Source organism: Callithrix jacchus, chromosome 9 (genome assembly GCF_049354715.1).
Source record: "Callithrix jacchus isolate 240 chromosome 9, calJac240_pri, whole genome shotgun sequence".
NCBI lineage: Eukaryota > Metazoa > Chordata > Mammalia > Primates > Cebidae > Callithrix > Callithrix jacchus.
This window is the reverse complement of record NC_133510.1, coordinates 62,388,806-62,404,535: the sequence shown is the minus strand read 5'-3', so window position 1 is coordinate 62,404,535 and position 15,730 is coordinate 62,388,806. Positions and strand designations below refer to the sequence as shown.

Here is a 15,730-nt window from a genome sequence, read left to right as displayed (position 1 = left end):
CGAGCTGTTGAAAAGATATAAATTATTTTCAATTCAAATCTATGTAATAACTTAAAAACTTCCATATGTTTTCAAAAATCACATTTCAAGGGGAAAGTATTCTAAAATTGTACCTAAGTTTATTTCCAGTACCCCCCACCTCTAAATATGTATTTCATGCAAGTAACTTACTTGTTGTCATTAATAAATTCCAGAATCTCTTGTTCTAATTTTAGCAGCATCATTCTGTCCCTGTTTAAAAAAGATTAAAACAAAACAAAACAAAAAGCAGCCCTCCCATAGACATTAAAAGCAGGGATTCAAAACACAACTTGTTCATTACAGAAGCTGAAAAAGGCAAACCCAATAATGAACCATAATGCTGCTGAGCCTTACCTGCCTGTTTTACAGTATTTTCAAAAAGAATAACCCAAGTATACATTTTTCAGATCCTTCCTGATCAGATACTTTGTTATACCATCTCAGAAATTTCATTGTTAGCAGCATATTCATATAAACATACATTATAAATCTAATCGTCATTCTACATTCTATCCCATTATTTACAGAATTTTAAAGCAATTATGATTTAGCTTATGTACAAATCAATTAGTTTTTTCTTCTGTGCTTTTTATTTTAACTCCTCTTAATATCACTCCCAATGTGTGCTTTTTAATCAGTGTACTCCCAAGCCTTCATATTTCCTTGTTTCTGCATTCTTCTTTCACAGAGTTTTTCCCAGTTCTGAAAACAGAAACCTCAATGTGAGAGTATTTTGAATCCCTCACAGAATATAAAACTATAGCTGAGAAAGACTGCAGGGACAGGGAGATGGGCATCCTAGATTTTAACAATGGAAAAATTTTGGGAAGCTGTTTGGCCTCTTGGAATCTTGCTATCCCCTATCCCCTTTTCCTCTTACACCCATCATGTTATTACCTTGGGTTCTTTTTCAGTGTGTTTACAAGAAATTCATGTAGGTCTATTCCAGTGGAGTCCGTATATTCCTGGCTGGAGTCTAGAACCACCACAACAAAAGAAATTGAAAATAAATGAAACTGCTTTGCATGCTGTCTAATCCTAAGCAGAAGTCCAAAATCTAACCAGGAGAGATAAGAATAGGAAAGCAAAATCAAACTTCCAGAGTTTTAACATAAAAGCCAGAATGACCTTGATGTGCTAGACCCCAAAATTCCCCATCAAAATGACAGAAGAAAGAATCTGGGCCATAATATTACATCAATATTACACTGAAAGGCCACCTATCATCAGTAAGTACCTACTGAATGTCCTGATCAAAACAAAGCAGGTTTTATTAAGGAATATGAATTCCAGGTAAAGGCAGTCAGGGCTGAATTTTCCAGAATCTCAGTAAATACACCCAAATATTATTTTTAATCCTGTTTGCCTTCTTATCATTTTTATGGACTATGTATTTTTGCTACCAGTCCAAGAGTTTAAAGACAAAGATAGTCTAATAATTAGAGACAAATCTGCATTATTTAAAAAAAAAAAAAAACCAGGCTGGCCTCAGTGGCTGACACCTGTAATCCCAGCACTTTGGGAGGCTGAGAGGAGCAGATCACCTGAGGTTAGGAGTTCAAGACCAGCCTGGCCAACACAGTGAAACTAAAAATCTCTACTAAAAAAAAAATTAGCCAGGTGTGGTGGCATGTGCCTGTAGTCCCAGCTACTCAGGAGACTGAGGCAGGAAAATTGCTTGAACCCAGGAGGTGGAGGTTGCAGTGAGCCAAGACTGCACCACTCCAGCCTGGGTGACAGAAGGAGACTCTGTCTCAAAAATAATAATAATTAAAAGAAATACATAAAAACCACCCCAGCCATCCCTAAACCAAAATATAAATGCTATCTGGAGGACCTGCTACCAGTCATTATCAATGTCATCATTATTCCAGAGCACAAGTAAAATCAGACTTGACTACACTGTCCTCCTATGAAAAATGCCAATGCAGATGGAGTAGCTCTCTGTGGCATGTGAGCTCCTAAGGCAGGGTCAGTTAAAGAAGCAAAGAAAGTCACCTAGTTAGGCAACTCCTCAAGCAACCAAGTTAGCAGAACACTATGAATTGATAGGCCAGTAAGCCTAGCAGGCACCAGGCTTCAGGATAAAAGTAAAGGGCACTGCCCTAGAACAGATGAGAGATGGGGGAAAGTCCTCACCTCTGGACAGCATCTTCCTTGGGACCTTTTCTTTGTTTTTGTCCTTGTCTTCCTTTTCAGAGACATCTTTTGTGGACTTTTCTTCCTCCTTGTCAGACGGGCAACTGATGTGCAACTGAATTATGTCCTTAAGGGGAAAAAAGGATAATCAAAGGGGGAAAAGGATTTTAACTTTTCTGAAGCTCACTTGGAATCTTAAAGATGGTAAATCTTCTTTAAGAAGGTAAGGCAGCTCTCTTATAGATTAGTATTATTTTGCTAATTAAATTGTTTTAGTTTTGTTCTATTAAGAGGTTAGAGGAACAGCTTTTTCTGCCAGCAAGCACAGCCTACTTTATGGAGAGCTCAAGTTACACAGGCTGTTCTTGACATGTGTCCTGGCTGGGAATGGTTCTAACCACCAGAGGGGGAGGATACATTTAAGAAAATAAGATCCAGCCCTGGGATCTCCTTGTCTGCATTATCCCAGGTGGTCAAGATATGAAGACTTATACTTCATATTCTCACTATGCTGGCTTTTTTTTTTTCCATTTTAGGGTCCCCCTCCTCCCTGGTACAGGTCTGTCAGTACTGCCACTGCCACTGGAACCCGCAGCTGGGAGGGGAGAGACTGTTTTACTATGACAGCTTTTGTTCTGAAGTACCTTCTACCCTGATTTTCAAGTCTGATGTTGCTGTGATTGCCACACTACATTTTATCAAACAATTTGCCAAGTGCAAAAGCTTCACTTACTCCTGCAAATTACCTACCTGGGTTTCTAATGGCCCATCAGCAAATGGGGTGGAGGACTCCTCACATACTGCCAGGCTGCGCACCAACTTTAGCTTGGAATTAGACTGAAAAAACAAACAAACAATTTTCATTTTTTTTGTTGTTTTTTATATATCTTACATATTTCTTCCCTTGGTGAACACTCAGAAAGCTTTTGGCTGAATGAAGAGTGTCCTCTTTGGCTCTGTTAGTTGCTGTTTCCATTAAACAGGGTTTTTTTCAAATGGGTCCTACTCATCAGTTACTGATTTACTTGAAAGATACTTCTCTTTCTTATAACAGTAGACATGTACAAACTGGCTACATGCACAGATGGTAGGAAACCATTTCACTTAGCCCTCTTCTCTCTTTAGCCCCAAGTCTCAGAACTTTATGCAAATACACAGTAACACAGCATAGTAGAAAGACAATGGGGCTGAGAGCCAAAAGTCTTAGCTTCAACTCTTGGTTTTATACTTACAGGCTATAAGACCCTGAGAAAATTACTTGACTCTGTTTTTCCTTAGGAAAATGGCCATAAATACCTAAAATTACCTAAAAAGCTGTTGAGAGAATTAGATAATATACAGTATGTAAACATACATATCTTTTAATAGTGCTTAGCACACAGTAGACAATAAATGCTAAATGACTCTAAACCTGAGATGGCAAGGGTATGGAAAGAAGTGTCTAAGAAGAAGAGTAAAGAGAAAGACAGGCCAAGCATGGTGGTTCACACCTGTAAACCCAGCATTTTGGGAGGCCAAGGTAGGAGGATCCCTTGAGGCCAGGAGGTCGCAGTCTGGGCAACATAGTGAGACCCTATCTCTAAAAAAATTTTTTTTTTAATTAGCTGGTCATGGTGGTGCATGACTATGGTCTCAGCTACTCAGGAAGCTGAGGTGGGAGAATTGCTTGAGCCTGGGAGGTTGAGGCTGCAGTCAGCTGTGATCATGCCATTGCACTCCAGCCTGGGCAACAGTGAGACCCTATCTCAAAAAAACAAAAGAGAGAGAGAGAGAGAGGAGAGAAAGAGAGTGAAAGAGGGAGGGAGGGGGAGGGAGAGGGGAGGGGGGAAGGGGAAAAGGGGGGAGGGGGAAGAGAGAGGGAGAGAGATTGTAACACTTGGGATTTCATGCAATAAAACCTAATCTACCTGCTTTACTTCTGCTAGCTGGTGAATCCCAAGTCATTTCTCTCCTAGGGACCTACCCAAAGCTAAAAACTGTAGGGTTGGCTGGGCACAATAGCTCACGCCTGTAATCCTAGCACTTTAGGAGGCCGAGGTGGGTGGATCACCTAAGGTCAGGAGTTCAAGACCAGCCTGGCCATCATGGTGAAACCCCATCTTTATTTTATTTATTTATTTATTTATTATTTTTTTGAGATGGAGTTTCGCTCTTGTTACCCAGGCTGGAGTGCAATGGTGCGATCTCGGCTCACCGCAACCTCCGCCTCCTGAGTTCAAGCAATTCTCCTGCCTCAAGACTCCTGAGTAGCTGGGAGTACAGGCACGTGCCATCATGCCCAGCTAATTTTTTGTATTTTTAGTAGAGACAGGGTTTCACCATGTTGACCGGGATGGTCTCGATCTCTTGACCTCATGATCCACCCGCCTCGGCCTCCCAAAATGCTGGGATTACAGGCTTGAGCCACCGTGCCCGGCCTAAACCCCATCTTTAAAAACAAACAAACAAAAAAAAAAAAAACAGTGTAGGGTGACTCATTAGAAATCTACCTACAAACATTTATTGAGACTTAATACAATAAAACCAACTATTAGAGTAAATACCAAAGCATGAAACATGACAGGAATGCTCCAGGTAGTGCAGTACAGCGAAAAGAACCTGTGATTCTTAAGAATTAATTTCATGCCTAATTCTGCCATTTGCTACTGAATGTACTTTGTTAAGTTACTCAATTTCTATAGCCCAAGTTTCCTCATCTGTAAAATGGAGATAACAGCTCTCTTACTTATCCCCCCAAATTTGAGAGGAACTAAAGTAGCCGTAAGTAACTTCTGTTTTGAACTTTAACATCAAGCCCATCACTATGCATCAGGCCATGTAAGGCAAGCCACAGAGCCCATTTGTCATAGTTCTTGGCCTTCTTCAAACTCAAGCCATAAAGTGGCTAAGCCACTCTCCAAATTCTGTCATTATTTTTTTTGAGAAACAGGGTGGCCAACCTTAATTATTATTAATTGTGGCAATTCTTCCCAAAGCAAGAAAAATTTAATACTTTACTGCTTCCCAGCTAAATTAAAAAGCTATCACACACTAACACATGTAGTCTTCCCTGAGAACTCTGCTTAAAATAATCTGTGATGTGCTAATTTTATCATATAATGATTAAAAGGAAAATCCTCTTCCTGCTTCTAAAAGGTAAAACATTAGGTTGGCAGGGCACTCATGCTTGTAATCCCAGCACTTTGGGAGGCCGAGACAGGTGGATCGATTCAGCCCAGGAGTTCAAGATCAGTGTGGGCGATATGGTGAAATCTCATCTCTACTAACAACACAAAAATTAGCCTGGCATGGTGGCATATGCCTGAAAGCCCAACTACTTGGGAGGCTGAGGCATGAGAATCACTTGAACACAGAAGGCAGAGTTTGCAGTGAGCCGAGATCGCACTACTGCACTCCAGCCTGGGCTACAGAGTGAGACTCCATTTCAAAAAAAAAAAAAAAAAAGGAAAAAGGCAAGGCAATGGTGGCTCACGCCTGTAATCCTAGCATTTTGGAGGGTCGAGGAGGTGGGTGGATCATCTGAGGTCAAGAGTTCGAAGCCGGATGCAGTGGCTCACGCCTGTAATCCCAACACTTTGGGAAGCTGAGGTGGGCAGATCACTTGAGGTCAGAAGTTCTAGACCAGCCTGACCAACATGGTGAAACCCCATCTCTTAGCCAGGCATGTTGGCACATGCCTGTAATCCCAGCTACCTGGGAGGCTGAGGCAGGGGAATGGCTGAGGCAGGGGAATCAGGAGGTACAGGTTGCAGTGAGCCAAGATCAGGCCATTGCACTCCAGTCTGGGCAACAAGAGTGAAACTTTGTCTCAAAAAAAAAAAAAAAAAGAGTTTGAGATCAGCCTGGCCAACATGGTGAAGCCTCATCTCTACTAAAATTAGCCAGGGATGGTGGCAGGCACCTGTAATTTTGGGAGGCACCTGCTACTTGGGAGGCTGAGGCAGGAGAATCACTTGAACCCAGGAAGTGGAGGCTATAGTGAGCCAAGATTACACCATTGCACTCAAGCTTGGGCAACAGAGCAAAAACACTCTGTCACAAAAAAAAAAAAAAGAAAGAAAAGAAAATCATTAGGGAAAAAGAAGCCTGTATTTTTAGGATATCCAAAAATGATGAGTAATTTATCTTAGTGGGGCAGGATTTATCTTAAAGAATATTCACATAAAAAAAAGGAAGAGGAATAAAAAAGACTCATATAAGTAGCCATTCTCCTAGAGAAGCTAGGAGTGAGCAGAGAAACTGGTATTTCAGCACAACCAGTTAGGATCCAGTTCATTCAGGCTCTGTGGAAGGCTCCAGCTGGGTAGCCTTTCAGGCATCAAATATGCATACACCCATGTATGCATATACAGTTTCCATTAGATGTGTGTTATGTGTACACATGTGTAGGCACATTTATGCAGGTTCACAATTGGGGTACAGAGTACAGGCAAGAAAACTCTGTCTACGTAATCTGAAGAAACTAGACATTCATGGCAAGTCCATTTGTGAAATGTATTACTAAAAACATTAGAAAGAAGCTACAGAGGAAGGGCTCTCACCTTGGCTCTTTTCCTGGCATGACCATGGTTGGATGTCCGCCTCTGTTAGAAGGGAATTGGAAAATATTAAGGTGGAAGAAAATCAACATGTAAGTTAAAAACAATATATGTTTATAAAGAAAAAGCACTAACTGTAAAAACCATTACAATAACAGCCAAACTATGATGAGGACCACATGATACTGGTTTCTCCCTACAACCTACAACTCTAAGAACTGTAACACGAAAGCGACTATAGGCCATCTACAGTCAAATAACCATTCACCATTAAGTTAAAGAATAAGAAGATGATCTAAAGGTCCCTGGTTCAATCCCGGGTTAAAAAAGAAAGAAAGAAAGAAAAGAAAAAAAAAAAAAATCAGAAGATGGTCAGATGTGGTGGCTCATGCCTGTAATCCCAGCATTTTGGGAGGCTGAGGTAGGTGGATCACCTGAGCTCAGGAGTCTGAGACCAGCCTGGGCAATAAGGCAAAATCCCATCTCTACAAAAAAAAAAAAAAAAAAAAAATTAGCCAGGTGTGGTGCCATGCACCTATAGTCCCAAGTACCTGAGGGGCTGAGCTGGGAGGATGGCTTGAACCTGGGAAGCAGAGTTTGCAGTGAGCTGAGATCATGCAACTGCCCTCCAGCCTGGGTGACACAGCCAGACCCTGTCTCCAAAACAAAACAAAAACCATTAAAAAAAAAAGAGTTGGAAGACACTGATTTTGTTGGCCTACTTCAGAGACTGATAAAAGTTACTTTTGGACAAGCCATGGTATCCTGTCCTGATTAGGATGCTTCTAGAAGCATCAATACCATAGCATGAAAGAGTGTTTTTTTCCCAAGCCTGTTCACAGAAGCCTATTTAATCCATAAGATATGAAATATGGTCCCTAACCATCACTTATGACAACATCTTTACAGGACAACACACACATTCATAGTTCCAACTTGAGATACCCAAAATATCTTTTCCTATAGCTGCAGAAATGGAATGAAGAGTCTTCTTCCCAAATGCCTCCCTCCCTGAGTATCAGGATACAAAGAAGGAAGCATAAAAGATAGAGATAAGACCTCCAGAGCAAAGGGGAGAGAGTGGATAAGGGGCAGGATAGAAGCTGAGGAAGATAAAGAATGAGGGCCTAAGGTGGAATGAGGGAAGGAACAGCTAATTAATTAATAAGATTTGTAAACATCTGAGAAGCCAAAATGGGGGCTTTGGGGAAGAGGATGAATAGGGTTATATATAGGGATGAGGCACTTAGGAGTTCTGAAATGTTTTGAATGGAACTCATTGATAACTGGGGCATAGAGGTAACTGAGGCAGGAGGATAGGGGAGAGGAAACAAGTCAGAGGCAGAGTACCAGCATGGCCTTGGGTAGGTGAGGATTTCTCTTTTCTTGCTCTTCTTCACTAGTTAGCAAATAAGACAGCCACAATGCAAAATGGAGAACTGAGAAGGTGGATGGAAAGAATAAGAAATGATGGTGGATCTGCTCAGTGGCAAGATCTATTGCAGTAGGGGAACACTCATAGTCCAGAAACATGAAGCAGTATTTGTCACTACTTTTTCAAATAGGTAATACATACACAAGGCACAAACATTAAAAAGGCATAATGGGGGTATATATAGAACAATAAGTTTTTCACAATTGTCCCCCAGATACTTGGTTCTCTCCTAAATGGACAACAGTACTGAAGTTCTTTTGGATATATCCAGGTATCTTTTATGCATATATAAGCTTAGTGTATGTGTACACACAGGTTTTTAAAAAACCAAATATACTGGCTGGGCATGGTGGCTCATACCTGTAGTCCTAGCACTTTGAGAGGCTAAGGTGGGCAGATAACCTGAAGTCAAGAGTTCAAGATTGGCCTGGCCAACATGGTGAAACCCTGTCTCTATTAAAAAATACCAAAGTTAGCCGGATGTGGTGGTGGACACCTGTAATCCCAGTTACTTGGGAGGCTGAGGCAGGAGAATAGTTTGAACCTGGGAGGCAGAGGTTGCAGTGAGCCGAGATTGTGCCACTGCACTCCAGCCTGAGTGGCAGAGCGAGGATCCATTTATAAAAATAAATAAATGGCCGGGCGCGGTGGCTCACTTCTATAATCCCAGCACTTTGGGAGGCTGAGGCAGGTGGATCACGAGGTCAAGAGATCGAGACCATTCTGGTCAACAAGGCGAAACCCCGTCTCTACTAAAAATACAAAAATTAGCTGGGCATGGTGGTGCATGCCTGTAGTCCCAGTTACTTGGGAGGCTGAGGCAGGAGAATTGCTTGAACCCAGGAGGCGAAGGTTGCGGTGAGCCGAGATCGTGCCATTGCACTCCAGTCTGGGTAACAACAGCAAAACTCCGTCTCAAAAAAAAAATTAAAATAAATAAATAAATAATAAAACAAAATATAAATTTTTTTTTAAAGCCCAAATATATTGTACCTACTACTGAGAACCTTGTTTTTAAACTTTTTTTCCGTGGGTGTCATTCTATGGAAGATCTATCTTTTTTTTTTCTTTTTCAAATTTACCCCATTTTTAATGGCTACATAGGCTATACCATAACTTATTTTACCAGTCTCTAATGTTTTACCATTTAGGATGTTTCTGACCTTTTGCTAGTATAAGCAATTACCATATCATTGAATATACATAAAAACAGTATATCTGTAGTCCGTTTAAAAGTTTTTTATAAGGTATTGCTAAATTGCCCCTCAAAGTACCAATTTAGATTCTGTGCCAATTTAGACTTTTACCAACAATATATGAATGAATCTGCTTATTTCCCAGAATGGATAGTTTTAACATTCAAACATATATTAAAAGCCTAATATACACTATGTTATCATGCTAGCTACTGGATGATACGGAGATAAAAGGCACAAACCTTGTCAAAAAGGAACTCATAATCCTGTTGGAGAAGACAGACAAATAGACAATTATAATACAGTACATTAAGTGTATTAGAGAGGTACTCATGGAGTGCAACAGAAGCAAACAGCAGAAGTGTCTAATTCAGATCTAGCAACCCATAGATTCATACATTTACAGATACTGAGTGCCTGCTATGTTCAAGGCACTGTATTAAGCCTTAGGGATACAATGGTGAGCCAAAAATGATCTAATCCTGGGCCTCATAGAGTTTATAGATCTGTGAGGAAGACAGACATTAATCAAAGAATAATACTATACAGACTTCCAAAAGGTGAGTAAGGTTTTCAAAGAAGGCTTCCTGAGAAAGACATCATCTGGGTTGAGTTTTAAAGGATAAATAGGCATTAGACAGATGTTGGTAGGGGTGGGAGTTGGAGGAAGCCAGGATAAGAATACTAAGGTGGGCATTTCTAGGCAGAGAAAGCATGTACAAAAGCTTTCCCCAAACTTTCAGCTCCTATTTATAACAGGGACCAAGGAATCAGATAATGCTGATGCATTGGATGTCAGAGGTGATGGCTGACAGGCAGAGACTAGGTCCCAACATACCATGCTGAGAAATCTTACACTTGGCTTAGAGCAGTAAGACACACACAATGTTTAAAGAGAGTTAACACAGGCAGTTCTTTATTTCACAACCATCTTTCTAAAACAATATGGTAAATTTATCAAAAGGAATTACAAGTTTAAAGGCAAAAAGCCCAACTAGGAGGCCATACCATGTTGGCTATTTAAAGGATGTTCCTGGCTGGACACGCTGGCTCATACCTGTAATCCCAGCACTTTGGGAGGCCGAGGCAGGTGGATCACCTGAGATAAAGATATCAAGACCAGCCTGGCTAATGTGCTGAAACCCTGTCTCTACTAAAAATACAAAAATTAGCCGGGCGTGGTGGTGGGTACCTATAGTCCCAGCTACTTGGGAGGCTGAGGCAGGAGAATTGCTTGAACCTGGGAGGCAGAGGTTGCAGTGAGCCAAGATTGTGCCACAGCCTGGGCAACAGAACAAGACTCTTAGGAAGAAGAAAAAAAAGGACACATCTAAGTTCAGTATGTGTTGAGGACTTGCCCATTCTAAACAGAATCTCAGAACTTAACATTTTATAGCATTATTTCCATGCAAAAGATGTTCTGAGTTTCACTTGCTGATCCCAAGGATATATTGCACATATTATATGTCATAAATGTCCCCTTTCCCCAAACTTTTCAGTTCCAATACATAACAAGGACTTCTTTGAAAAGACCACTTAGATTCTTGCAGAGACGTCCAGGGTGTGAAAGTGGGGAAGGCTGAAGAAACAGAAATGTTCTTCATTATCAGACAGAGTCTCACTCTGTCACCCAGGCTGGAGTGCAGTGGCGCAATCTTGGCTCATTGCAACCTCTGCCTCCCAGGTTGAAGTGATGCTCCTGCTTCAAACTCACAAGTAGCTGGAATTACAGGGACATGCCACATGACCGGCTCAGAGCAGAATTTTTAGTGCTAATGAAGGTGTAATTGCTATGTTGGGAAATGGATAGAGAATAGAGTGCTTTTTTGTTTGTTTGTTTGTTTTTGAGACAGAGTCTTATTCTATCGCCCAAGCTAGAGTGCAGCGGTGCGATCTCAGCTCACTGCAACCTCTGCCTCCCAGGTTCAAGCAATTCTCCTGCCTCAGCCTCCTGAGTAGCTGGGATTATACGTGCCTACCACTGTGCCTGGCTATTTTTTGTATTTTTGGTAGAGACAGGGTTTCACCATATTGGCCAGGCTGGTCTTGAACTTCTGACCTTGTGATCCACCCGCCTCGGCCTCCCAAAGTGCTGGGATTACAGGCATGAGCCAATGCACCTGGCCGAGAGTAGAGTGCTTTTTAAGGTACTGGATCCAGGGTTGCTGACAAGACTGAACACTTTGCAGAAGAAACGTCAACTCCAGTAGATGGCAGCAGCAGCTTCACCTGCTCTGCCAGCAGCAAAAGGAGTCAAGTCAGAGAGGAGGCAGGTCCCCTCTAAACCCCTGCACATTGTATTTGTATTTCCAGGTGAAGACTTTTTTTTTTTTTTGAGACAGAGTCTTGCTCTGTCACCCAGGCTGGAATGCAGTGGTGTGATCTCCACTCACTGCAACTTCTGCCTCCCAGGTTCAAGCATGTCTCCTGCCTCAGCCTCCTGAGTAGCTGGGACTACAGGCACATGCCACCACGCCAGGCTAATTTTTTGTGTTTTTAGTAGAGACAGGGTTTCACCATGTTGGCCAGGCTGGTCTCGAACTCCTGACTTCAAGTGATCCATCCACCCAGGCCTCCCAAAGTGCTGGGATTACAGGCATGAGCTATTGTGCCTGGCCTGAAGTCCTTTTTTAAAAAATTTTTTTGAGATGGAGTCTTGCTCTGTCGCCGAGGCTGGAGTGCAGTGGCGTGATCTTGGCTCATTGCAACCTCTGCCTCCTGGGTTCAAGCAATTCTCTTGCCTCAGCCTCCTGAGTAGCTGGAACTACAAGTGATTGCCAACACGCTCAGCTAATTTTTGTATTTTTAGTAGAGATGGGTTTAACCATGTTGTCAGGACGGTCTTGATCTCTTGACCTCATGATGTGCCTGCCTCAGCCTCCCCAAGTGCTGGTATTACAGGCGTAAGCTGAAGACATTTTTAAACCAAGTGAGTGTCCATAAAGAGTATAAAACCCATAGATGGGCTGGACACGGTGCCTCAGGCCAGCACTTTTACAGGCTGAGGTGGGTGGATCACCTGAGGTCAGGAGTGAGTTCAAGACCAGCCAGGCGAACATGGTGAAACTCCATCTCTACTAAAAATACAAAAAATTAGCTGGGCGTGGTGGCGGGCACCTGTAATCCCAGCTACTTAGGAGGCTGAGGCAGGAGGATCGCTTTGAGTCCTGGAAGCGAGGTTGTAATGAGCCGAAATCGTGCCATTGCACTCCAGCCTGGGCAATAGGAGCAAAACTTCTCAAAAAAAAAGTCTCAAAAAAACAAACAAAAAACAACCTATAGATGTCCCTTCTTTTCTGTCTAGCTTCAAGAGGTACACAAAACAGGAATTCAGAACATCATTTATAATTGTTTCTTAAGAATAGAGTAACTTAGACCCAAAAGTTCATTTAATCATTATCTTTCATGTAACATGACAGCACATAATGAAACATTCATCAATTATCTGTCCTGAATATTTAAAATTCATTATTTGTATGAGTGGAGGCTAGAAGTACAGCTGGAACAGTGGCAGAATGTCTCCACAAACTCTGGAAGGATGGGCAGGGAATGACAACTCACATGTAATAATGGAAAGAAAAACAGCCAGGGAAGAGACTGGTGAATTGTAAGAGGAAAAAACAGTAGAAAAGCAGGCAGCCAGAGAACAAAATATCTCAGAGAGTTGTCTAATTTAAATTCATTCCTTTATATTGGTGCTGGTTTAATCTTTAAAGAAGACAAGCCTTATGTGAACTGACTTGTCTAGAAAAATTATGCTTAAAGTTTCTAGACCCTCTAAAATGTTGTTTCTGCTTTTTAATCTAACTTCTTGCTAGTGTTAATGGTCTGTCTCTTGACTTATAATAAAATCAGTTTTTACCCCTGGGCATCAAGAAAAGGATTTACAGGGCCTGGGTAACAAAAGAAACCAGCAGTGACCACAGAAGAAGGACTCTAACAGGTAGATGAGAAAAGGCTCAGAGTTTGGGCTGGCCAGGCAAAAACCAAAGAAGAAACTCCGGAGGAAGTTTGGCTGACTATCTACTACCATCATTTCTGTATTACAGTATGAATTTGGATGAAAAACAACAATTTGGCAAACAGAGAGTGAAATTCCCTTTACTCACATTTACCAAGTGGCAAGTTCAGAGGCTATTTCTGACCCAGAAAACGCTGACTGCTTTAACACGACCAGGATATGAATTTAACACTGTGGGTAAAGCCAGGAAGCTCAAGTTTTATTAAGTGTATTGTATGAGTCATTTTATGACTTGTTAAATACGTGTTTATATATAGTTTATTTTTTGGTATTAATTACCAAAAAAAAACAAGTCAAAATGCAGCAAGAACCAGTGAACTCGGGCCCAAATGGATTAGGGATTTTACTCTGTCCTATTAGGTTTCACTGTGGACTATATGACAAAAGGGGTGGTAAACAGGAGATTTAAAAAAAAAAAAAAAAACCACAAAAGGGGAAGTTTTTTTTTTTTTTTTTTTTTTGAGAGCTGAAGTTGGAGTTTTTAAAGAGAGTAAGTGTTTGTAAACGTGACTGGTTCTTACATATTTCCACTTTTATTCAGGTATAAAGAATGCTGGCTGGGCACAGTGGCTCACACCGGTAATCTCAGGATTTTTTTTTTAATCCCAGCATTTTGAGAGGAAAAGGCAGGATAATCATTTGAGGCCAGGAGTTTGAGAGCCCCCTGGGCAACACAGAGGACCCTGTTTCTACAAAAAAATTTTTTTATTATTAGCTGGATGTGGTAGCACACACCTGTAGTCCCAGCTACTTGGGAGGCTGAGCTGGGAGGATAACTTGAACACAGTAGTTTGAGGTTACAGTGAATCATAATTGCGTCACTGCACTCTAGGCTGGGTAACCCTATGTCAGAAAACAAAAAAACAAAACTGTGCATATAACGCACTTCCAATCCTTACCTGTGTTTCCTGACGCAAACCAGTATCTTCACATTCTTTCTCAATTTCTTCCTTACTTGGAGTCTTAGACATAAACTTGTTTTTGTTTACAGATTCTTCCACCAGGTTTTTTTCTGATTCTTTCATTATTTCCAGGGTCTCTTGAGTAGTGTTACTGTTAGACATGTTCTTCAATAGAATACAGTGGCCTCTATGGACTCCTAAAGAAACATCAAAGGCATTAAGCAGGAGGTATGTACCCATACTTAACAAATACACAAGACTTGTACTTCACACAGGTACATTTTTTCCAGCAGCCTTCCTATAACCCAGAAAAAGAGTTCTTTAATAAATGCTGTCCCTGGGTTCATTTCTTAAAAAAAGAAAAAAGCTTTATTGAGGTAAAACTGACATACAGTAAACTACATATATTTAAAATGTATAATTTTCTATTATGACACATGTATTCACATGTGAAACCATGACCCCAATCAAGAAAGTGAGCACATTTATCATGCCCCAAAGTTTTCTCATGTCCCTTTATAATCTCTTCCTCCTTTCCCCACAACCCCCAGCCAACTACTGATCTGTTCTGTCACTACAGATTAGTCTGCATTTTCTAGAATTTTATATAAATGGAATCAATCATATACTGTCTGGAATCTTTCACTCAGCATAATTATTTTGAGATTCACCAGGATTCAGTTCTAAAGTACTATGAGCCTCTTGGCACTTTGTTTTCTCCCCTTGTTCCCTATAGAAAATTTCTCATATTTCCAGCTAAATCCCTTCACCCACTAGATTCTCTCCAGAAAGAACTATAAAGCTCCTATTGACTACTAGAAAGGAATACTCTCTTTTCCCAAGGAAGAACTTTCACAGCTACCACAAACCCACAACACTGTTATCAACTTCAAGCTACTCCCCCTTCAAAAAAAAAAGTCAGACAATGCTTAAATAGTTGTAGAATCTATAGAATACACACACACACACACGTATTCTATATATATATATATATATATATAGAGAGAGAGAGAGAGAGAGAGAGAGAGAGTCTCACTCTCTCACCTAGGCTCGGGGTGCAGTAGCACAATCATAGCTCACTGCAACCTTGAACTTCTGGACTCAAGCAATCTTCTCATCTTTGCCTCCCAACTAACTAGAAATACAGGAATGTGCCCGGCTAATTTTTAAAATTTTTTTTGGTAGAGATGGGGTCTTGGTATATTGCCCAGACTGATCTTGAACTTCTGGACTCAAGTGATCCTCCTGCCTTGGCCTCCCAAAGTGTTGGGATTACAGGTGTGAGCCATTGCATCCAACCTTAAATTCTTTCCTTTATCTTAAGCAAGCTGAAAAAGCAAGAAGAGAACTTTGTAGATATCTGTCCTTCAGAAATACTGGGTCTCTCCCTGGAGGAGGAATCTTTACTTTGCTGTACACTATTTGGATTCAATCTACTGTCTCCTAGTGATCTATAGTGCAGGGATGGCTGCTTCTTT

At 41.1% G+C, this 15,730-nt stretch overlaps 1 protein-coding gene across 50 annotated transcripts in view; it reads right to left on the bottom strand.

Moving 5' to 3' along the window:
* The window catches only part of R3HDM2 (R3H domain containing 2), a 192,342-nt gene that overhangs the window by 49,453 nt on the left and 127,159 nt on the right, over positions 1-15,730 (bottom strand). For 27 of the 50 annotated variants that reach the window (XM_078336239.1, XM_078336257.1, XM_078336266.1 and 24 more), the window contains 6 exons: positions 14,250-14,449; positions 6,702-6,743; positions 2,911-2,997; positions 2,161-2,287; positions 919-997; positions 172-231 (listed from right to left, as the gene is read on the bottom strand). In XM_078336239.1, coding sequence (XP_078192365.1) covers positions 172-231; positions 919-997; positions 2,161-2,287; positions 2,911-2,997; positions 6,702-6,743; positions 14,250-14,414 — 560 coding nt within the window. In that variant the 5' untranslated portion in view covers positions 14,415-14,449. Of the gene's footprint in view, positions 1-171; positions 232-918; positions 998-2,160; positions 2,288-2,910; positions 2,998-6,701; positions 6,744-9,571; positions 9,596-14,249; positions 14,450-15,730 lie in introns of all 50 variants that reach the window. The other 23 variants (XM_078336231.1, XM_078336242.1, XM_078336262.1 and 20 more) reach the window with 1 other exon arrangement.